Genomic DNA, 9,009 nt, shown 5'->3' with positions numbered 1-9,009 from the left:
CGTTCAAAAACGTTGTTTTGTGGGGTTTTGTGGTGATTTCAGGTGCCTTTCTAATCCCCTACATTCTGTTCCTGGTGATTGCTGGGATGCCTCTGTTCTATATGGAACTAGCCCTGGGACAGTACAATAGGGAAGGAGCTGCTACAGTCTGGAAGATCTGCCCTGTCTTTAAAGGTGAGCTGTCTCTCTCTCCATCTCTGTATACCATCTCTTCCCTGACCTCTGCCTCATCTCCCACCTCTCACCTTCTCAAGGCTCCTGGCCTCTCTTTTCTTCTCTATATTTGAACATCTCTCTCTTTTTTTCACTCACCTCTTGTCCTTTCCCTGCTCTTTTAATGTTCCTTCCCAGTGGGCACACCACATCATTTCAATGTGGACAAGACGTTGATGAATGAGATTGCAACCCAGTCAAAAAGACAACCAAAAGTTTGTTGAATTACCAATGTGTTATCAGTGACCACGTTTAAAGGTGCACAGTATTCCGGACGGTAGCTCATATCCCGCTTCAGGTCTTATTCGGTATAAGCTGTTTACATGCACCTTTCATATTTTGTCAGTATTATGGATCCCCATTAGCTGCTGCCAAGGCAGAAACTACTCTTCCTGGGGTCCAGCAAAAATGACTTCCGTAATGTAGATGATATATCCCACTCATGAGTATCCCTGTATCCATGAATAAAAGGAATACTTCTAATTGAAGTTCATTTGGGTTAAATGGAATAGTAACTGAACTATGGACATTGCCTGAAGGCCTATAACCTCTCACATGTAGTGTAATATCATATTAACTCTTGCAGAATTATGCATTTCTTGCAGTGAAACTATACAACAAATGTTAATTTTGTCTGGGGAACAGTAGTTAAGAAATATTATTTCTTTCTTTCAGTATCTCTTGAGAAAATGCAAATGTTTGTGTAATGTGTTATCTTTCACACTGTTATGCAAGCAGACAGTATTTCAACCACAAAAAATATGCACCCAAGACGAACTAAAGTCTTCTCTGAAACGTATTTCGTCGTTTTCTCAGCTTTTAATTTCCTTAAAACAGGTCAAACTGATGACATTTGGACAGACAACTTTACCGGTGTTACAGAGATTACTAATGCATTCATTTTATCCATGGAATACGCTATTCTGGTGAGCACTACTTTATTTAGTCTTCTGTGGCAACAAGTTATTTTGGGATTTTTTATTTAACATTTATTTAACTAGGCAGAAGATGTAACTAGGCAGAAGATGTAACTAGGCAGAACATGTAACTAGGCAGAACATGTAACTAGGCAGAACATGTAACTAGGCAGAAGATGTAACTAGGCAGAAGATGTAATTAGGCAGAACATGTAACTAGGCAGAAGATGTAACTAGGCAGATGTTATGACAGAAGAGAAGCTGCATGTATCAATGTATAGTAGACAAACAAATGGCAAATGCTGAAAATTATAATTTAGACTCCCAAATTTTGGAAGTTATGAGCAGAAACATAATTTAAATTGTAGTAAATTATTTACAGTAGGCTAAAGTATTATGGAATTATTTTTGTGGATCGAACTGAGCAGGTAACCTACTTTTTGAAGTGATTAGTTTGACAATCAGATGAAAACATCATCACACAACACTCCTGATATGTGAAACTGAGCCTGACAGCACAGACCACAGAAACAACAGTAAACGGGATAGGATGTTTACATGTCACAGTATCCAGTCTTAGATCAGCCTGTCCCAGGCATCTTATCCAGGTTTCTTATAAAAAAAAATCTACTTTTTTGTCTGTCATAGTTGAAGTGTACCTATGATGAAAATTACAGGCCTCTCTCATCTTTTTAAGTGGGAGAACTTGCACAATTGGTGTCTGACTAAATACTTTTTTGCCCCACTGTACATGATGCAAGTGATCAATGGCGTTGGAGATTCCGGGCAGATTATTATAGAAATTGTGAAGATCTCCACAGACCTGCGATCTTCAACACGTCTGCTTTATATGATTACACATTTATAGTTACAGTGTCACCATTTGAAGGAGATCTTCTGCTTGGAAAGTTTCCTCTGTGCCACTGAGTCTGGCTTTAATTCCAATTTCACTTGATTTCAAATTGAATCTACAAGTTAATAATGAATATGTTGGGTTCAACGGTTCCATCTCAACCAAAAATCTAAGTTATAGAATAGGACAAAATCAAATCAAATTAAACTTTAAATTCACTTTAAATAAAGTTGTATTTCATTTTGTCCTATTCTATAACTTAGATTTTTGGTTGAGATGGAGCCGTTGAATCCAACATATTCATTATTAACTTGTAGATTCAATTTGAAATCAAGCTAAACTTGAAACCCTAAGCCTATTTATTGTGTATTTTTAAGTTGAATTGAAACAATAGCTGTTGATGCAAAGACTATATAGGCCTAAATAGTATCATTAATGCTACATGTTAAACCTCTGTTAAACTTAAACCCTTTGAAAATGACTTTAATAGCAACAATGAATCTATTTAGTGTTTAAGTGGAGATCTCTCATTCTCACGATAGCACAATGGTGTCAGTGATAAAGCACGGCTTTGCTTTTTTAAAACCCTGGTTGGGAGATCAAAGAGATAGCTGTAGATAGATACATTCTCCAGGAAGAGGTGCTGCCCAGTGTGGTGTGGCTGGTTTCCAGGTTAAGCGGGCATTGTGTCCAGAAGCAGTGTTGATTGGTTGTGTTGTGTTTCGGAGGATGCATGGCTCTGTGTCATACGGGAGTTGCAGAGACAAGACTGTAACTACCAATTGAATACCACAAAATTGGGGAGGAAAGGGGTAAAAGTAAAAAAAGAACATATTAAACTGACATTGTTAAGTTCATCTGCTGCTTGTTCTGATGGTAGAGTTATAGCACATCACATTCTGCTCAAATAATACATTGAATCAGGTGAAACAAGTGGTTGAATTCTCAAATTTCCTCAAGTTCTTTATTATGATTATTTTTGACATAATACTCGCTGGTATTCCACTGCTGTGCTCGTTTTTTTCAGTAGTCTCTGCTGTCCAAGGTCTTGTGGATACACGCTGCAGAGTTTTGTTTGATATTTTGTTCCCTCACACATACACATTTATGATTGGCATTAGACAGAAGTAGCAGGATTCCACCCTCTGTAACCCTATGTAACCTACAGTATGTAACCATCTCTCTCTCTGCTCTCTGTTTCTCTCTCTGTTTCTCTCGTCCATATCCCTCCCTCAGGTGTGGGCTACACTGTGATCATCATAGCGTTGTATGTGGGTTTCTACTACAACGTCATCATAGCCTGGTCCCTATACTACCTGTTCTCCTCTATGACCAGTGAGCTGCCCTGGCTCCATTGTGGCAACGCCTGGAACAGTCCGAACTGCACAGACCCCAAGCTACTAAACGGATCCTTCCTGGGCAATGGGACGTCTTATGCCAAGTACAAGATGACGCCGGCTGCAGAGTTCTATGAGTGAGTACAGTGGGTTCTGTCCTGTTCTATGAGTGAGTATAGAGGGTTCTGTCCTGTTCTATGAGTGAGTACAGTGGGTTCTGTCCTGTTCTATGAGTGAGTACAGTGGGTTCTGTCCTGTTCTATGAGTGAGTACAGTGTGTGCTCTGTCCCTGTTCTATGAGTCTGTCCCTGTTCTATGAGTGAGTACAGTGGGTTCTGTCCTGTTCTATGAGTGAGTACAGTGGGTTCTGTCCTGTTCTATGAGTGAGTACAGTGGGTTCTGTCCTGTTCTATGAGTGAGTACAGTGGGTTCTGTCCTGTTCTATGAGTGAGTACAGTGGGTTCTGTCCTGTTCTATGAGTGAGTACAGTGGGTTCTGTCCTGTTCTATGAGTGAGTACAGTGGGTTCTGTCCTGTTCTATGAGTGAGTACAGTGGGTTCTGTCCTGTTCTATGAGTGAGTACAGTGGGTTCTGTCCTGTTCTATGAGTGAGTACAGTGGGTTTTGTCCTGTTCTATGAGTGAGTACAGTGGGTTCTGTCCTGTTCTATGAGTGAGTACAGTGGGTTCTGTCCTGTTCTATGAGTGAGTACAATGGGTTCTGTCCTGTTCCTGTTCTATGAGTAAGTACAGTGGGTTCTGTCCTGTTCTATGAGTGAGTACAGTGTGGGTTCTGTCCTGTTCAATTAATGAATACAGTGGGTTCTGTCCCTGTCTGTTCTATGAGTGAGTACAGTGGGTTCTGTCCCTGTTCTATGAGTGAGTACAGTGGGTTCTGTCCCTGTCCTGTCCTGTTCTATGAGTGAGTACAGTGGGTTCTGTCCTGTTCTATGAGTGAGTACAGTGGGTTCTGTCCCTGTCTATGAGTGAGTACAGTGGGTTCTGTCCTGTTCCTGTTCTATGAGTAAGTACAGTGGGTTCTGTCCTATTCAATTAATGAATACAGTGGGTTCTGTCCCTGTCCTATGAGTGAGTACAGTGGGTTCTGTCCTATTCAATTAATGAATACAGTGGGTTCTGTCCCTGTCCTATGAGTGAGTACAGTGGGTTCTGTCCCTGTTCTATGAGTGAGTACAGTGGGTTCTGTCCTATTCAATTAATGAATACAGTGGGTTCTGTCCCTGTCCTATGAGTGAGTACAGTGGGTCCTGTCCTGTTCTATGAGTGAGTACAGTGGGTTCTGTCCCTGTTCAATTAATGAATACAGTGGGTTCTGTCCTGTTCTATGAGTGAGTACAGTGGGTTCTGTCCCTGTCCTATGAGTGAGTACAGTGGGTTTCTGTCCTGTTCTATGTCCCTGTTCTATGAGTGAGTACAGTGGGTTCTGTCCCTGTTCTATGAGTGAGTACAGTGGGTTCTGTCCCTGTCCTATGAGTGAGTGCAGTGGGTTCTGTCCCTGTCCTATGAGTGAGTACAGTGGGTTCTGTCCCTGTTCAATTAATGAATACAGTGGGTTCTGTCCTGTTCTATGAGTGAGTACAGTGGGTTCTGTCCCTGTCCTATGAGTGAGTGCAGTGGGTTCTGTCCCTGTCCTATGAGTGAGTACAGTGGGTTCTGTCCATGTTCAATTAATGAATACAGTGGGTTCTGTCCTGTTCTATGAGTGACAGTGGGTTCTGTCCCTGTCCTGTTCTATGAGTGAGTACAGTGGGTTATGTCCCTGTTCTATGAGTGAGTACAGTGGGTTCTGTCCCTGTTCTATGAGTGAGTACAGTGGGTTCTGTCCCTGTCCTCTATGAGTGAGTGCAGTGGGTTCTGTCCCTGTCCTATGAGTGAGTACAGTGGGTTCTGTCCATGTTCAATTAATGAATACAGTGGGTTCTGTCCTGTTCTATGAGTGAGTACAGTGGGTTCTGTCCTGTTCCTGTTCTATGAGTAAGTACAGTGGGTTCTGTCCTGTTCCTGTTCTATGAGTAAGTACAGTGGGTTCTGTCCTATTCAATGAGTGAGTACAGTGGGTTCTGTCCCTGTTCAATTAATGAATACAGTGGGTTCTGTCCTGTTCTATGAGTGAGTACAGTGGGTTCTGTCCTGTTCCTGTTCTATGAGTGAGTACAGTGGGTTCTGTCCTGTTCCTGTTCTATGAGTAAGTACAGTGGGTTCTGTCCTATTCAATGAGTGAGTACAGTGGGTTCTGTCCTGTTCTATGAGTGAATACGGTGGATTATGTCCCTGTTCAATTAATGAATACAGTGGGTTCTGTCCTGTTCTATGAGTGAGTGCAGTGGGTTCTGTCCTGTTCTATGAGTGAGTACAGTGGGTTCTGTCCTGTTCTATGAGTGAGTACAGTGGGTTCTGTCCCTGTTCAATTAATGAATACAGTGGGTTCTGTCCCTGTCCTATGAGTGAGTACAGTGGGTCCTGTCCTGTTCTATGAGTGAGTGCAGTGGGTTCTGTCCTGTTCTATGAGTGAGTACAGTGGGTTCTGTCCCTGTTCAATTAATGAATACAGTGGGTTCTGTCCCTGTTCAATTAATGAATACAGTGGGTTCAGTCCCTGTCCTATGAGTGAGTACAGAGGGTTATGTCCCTGTTCTATGAGTGAGTACAGAGGGTTCTGTCCCTGTTCTATGAGTGAGTACAGTGGGTTCTGTCCCTGTTCTATGAGTGAGTACAGAGGGTTCTGTCCCTGTTCAATGAGTGAGTACAGTGGATTATGTTCCTGTTCTATGAGTGAGTACAGTGGATTATGTTCCTGTTTAATGAGTGAGTACAGTGGGTTATGTTCCTGTTCTATGAGTGAGTACAGTGGATTATGTTCCTGTTTAATGAGTGAGTACAGTGGGTTATGTTCTGTTCCTGTTCAATGAGTGAGTACAGTGGATTATGTCCCTGTTCTATGAGTGAGTACAGTGGATTATGTTCCTGTTCTATGAGTGAGTACAGTGGATTATGTCCCTGTTCTATGAGTGAGTACAGTGGGTTATGTTCTGTTCCTGTTCAATGAGTGAGTACAGTGGATTATGTCCCTGTTCTATGAGTGAGTACAGTGGATTATGTCCCTGTTCAATGAGTGAGTACAGTGGATTATGTTCCTGTTCTATGAGTGAGTACAGTGGGTTCTGTCCATGTTCAATTAATGAATACAGTGGGTTCTGGCCCTGTTCTATGAGTGAGTACAGTGGATTATGTCCCTGTTCAATGAGTGAGTACAGTGGATTATGTCCCTGTTCAATGAGTGAGTACAGTGGATTATGTTCCTGTTCAATGAGTGAGTACAGTGGATTATGTTCCTGTTCAATGAGTGAGTACAGTGGATTATGTTCCTGTTCTATGAGTGAGTACAGTGGATTATGTTCCTGTTTAATGAGTGAGTACAGTGGGTTCTGTCCCTGTCCTATGAGTTAGTACAGTGGATTATGTTCCTGTTCTATGAGTGAGTACAGTGGATTATGTTCCTATTTAATGAGTGAGTACAGAGGGTTCTGTCCCTGTTCTATGAGTGAGTACAGTGGGTTATGTCCCTGTTCTATGAGTGAGTACAGTGGGTTATGTTCTGGCCCTGTTCTATGAGTGAGTACAGTGGATTATGTCCCTGTTCAATGAGTGAGTACAGTGGATTATGTTCCTGTTCTATGAGTGAGTACAGTGGATTATGTTCCTGTTTAATGAGTGAGTACAGTGGGTTCTGTCCCTGTCCTATGAGTTAGTACAGTGGATTATGTTCCTGTTCTATGAGTGAGTACAGTGGATTATGTTCCTATTTAATGAGTGAGTACAGAGGGTTCTGTCCCTGTTCTATGAGTGAGTACAGTGGGTTATGTCCCTGTTCTATGAGTGAGTACAGTGGGTTATGTTCTGTTCCTGTTCAATGAGTGAGTACAGTGGATTATGTCCCTGTTCTATGAGTGAGTACCTTGGATTATGTCCCTGTTCTATGAGTGAGTACAGTGGGTTATGTTCTGTTCCCATTCAATGAGTGAGTACAGTGGATTATGTCCCTGTTCTATGAGTGAGTACAGTGGATTGTGTTCCTGTTCTATGAGTGAGTACATTGGGTTATGTTCCTGTTTAATGAGTGAGTATAGTGGGTTCTGTCCCTGTCCTATGAGTGAGTACAGTGGGTCCTTATGTCCTGTTCTATGAGTGAGTACAGAGGGTTCTGTCCCTGTTCTATGAGTGAGTACAGTGGATTATGTTCCTGTTCTATGAGTGAGTACAGAGGGTTCTGTTCCTGTTCTATGAGTGAGTACAGTGGGTTATGTCCCTGTTCTATGAGTGAGTACAGTGGATTATGTTCCTGTTCTATGAGTGAGTACAGTGGATTATGTCCCTGTTCTATGAGTGAGTACAGTGGGTTATGTTCTGTTCCTGTTCAATGAGTGAGTACAGTGGATTATGTTCTGTTCCTGTTCATTGAGTGAGTACAGTGGGTTCTGTCCTGTTCTATGAGTGAGTACAGTGGGTTTGTCCTGTTCTATGAGTGAGTACAGTGGGTTCTGTCCTGTTCTATGAGTGAGTACAGTGGGTTCTGTCCTGTTCTATGAGTGAGTACAATGGGTTCTGTCCTGTTCCTGTTCTATGAGTAAGTACAGTGGGTTCTGTCCTATTCAATTAATGAATACAGTGGGTTCTGTCCCTGTCCTATGAGTGAGTACAGTGGGTTCTGTCCCTGTTCTATGAGTGAGTACAGTGGGTTCTGTCCCTGTTCTATGAGTGAGTACAGAGGGTTCTGTCCCTGTTCTATGAGTGAGTACAGTGGGTTATGTCCCTGTTCTATGAGTGAGTACAGAGGGTTCTGTTCCTGTTCTATGAGTAAGTACAGTGGGTTCTGTCCTATTCAATTAATGAATACAGTGGGTTCTGTCCCTGTCCTATGAGTGAGTACAGTGGGTTCTGTCCCTGTTCTATGAGTGAGTACAGTGGGTTCTGTCCCTGTTCTATGAGTGAGTACAGTGGGTTCTGTCCCTGTTCTATGAGTGAGTACAGTGGGTTCTGTCCTATTCAATTAATGAATACAGTGGGTTCTGTCCCTGTCCTATGAGTGAGTACAGTGGGTCCTGTCCTGTTCTATGAGTGAGTACAGTGGGTTCTGTCCCTGTTCAATTAATGAATACAGTGGGTTCTGTCCTGTTCTATGAGTGAGTACAGTGGGTTCTGTCCCTGTCCTATGAGTGAGTACAGTGGGTTATGTCCCTGTTCTATGAGTGAGTACAGTGGGTTCTGTCCCTGTTCTATGAGTGAGTACAGTGGGTTCTGTCCCTGTCCTATGAGTGAGTGCAGTGGGTTCTGTCCCTGTCCTATGAGTGAGTACAGTGGGTTCTGTCCCTGTTCAATTAATGAATACAGTGGGTTCTGTCCTGTTCTATGAGTGAGTACAGTGGGTTCTGTCCCTGTCCTATGAGTGAGTGCAGTGGGTTCTGTCCCTGTCCTATGAGTGAGTACAGTGGGTTCTGTCCATGTTCAATTAATGAATACAGTGGGTTCTGTCCTGTTCTATGAGTGAGTGCAGTGGGTTCTGTCCCTGTCCTATGAGTGAGTACAGTGGGTTATGTCCCTGTTCTATGAGTGAGTACAGTGGGTTCTGTCCCTGTTCTATGAGTGAGTACAGTGGGTTCTGTCCCTGTCCTA

At 42.6% G+C, this 9,009-nt stretch overlaps 1 protein-coding gene across 1 annotated transcript in view; it reads left to right on the top strand.

Moving 5' to 3' along the window:
* LOC118376015 (sodium-dependent noradrenaline transporter-like) overlaps nucleotides 1–9,009 on the top strand; it is a 111,629-nt gene that overhangs the window by 2,238 nt on the left and 100,382 nt on the right. Inside the window, exons 2-3 of the mRNA XM_052484976.1 lie at nucleotides 43–174; nucleotides 3,220–3,457. Of these exons, the coding sequence (XP_052340936.1) occupies nucleotides 43–174; nucleotides 3,220–3,457 (370 nt within the window). The remainder of the gene's footprint in view (nucleotides 1–42; nucleotides 175–3,219; nucleotides 3,458–9,009) is intronic.

The sequence above is a fragment of the Oncorhynchus keta genome, chromosome 2 (assembly GCF_023373465.1).
Source record: "Oncorhynchus keta strain PuntledgeMale-10-30-2019 chromosome 2, Oket_V2, whole genome shotgun sequence".
NCBI lineage: Eukaryota > Metazoa > Chordata > Actinopteri > Salmoniformes > Salmonidae > Oncorhynchus > Oncorhynchus keta.
This window is presented reverse-complemented; position numbering and strand designations above follow the sequence as displayed.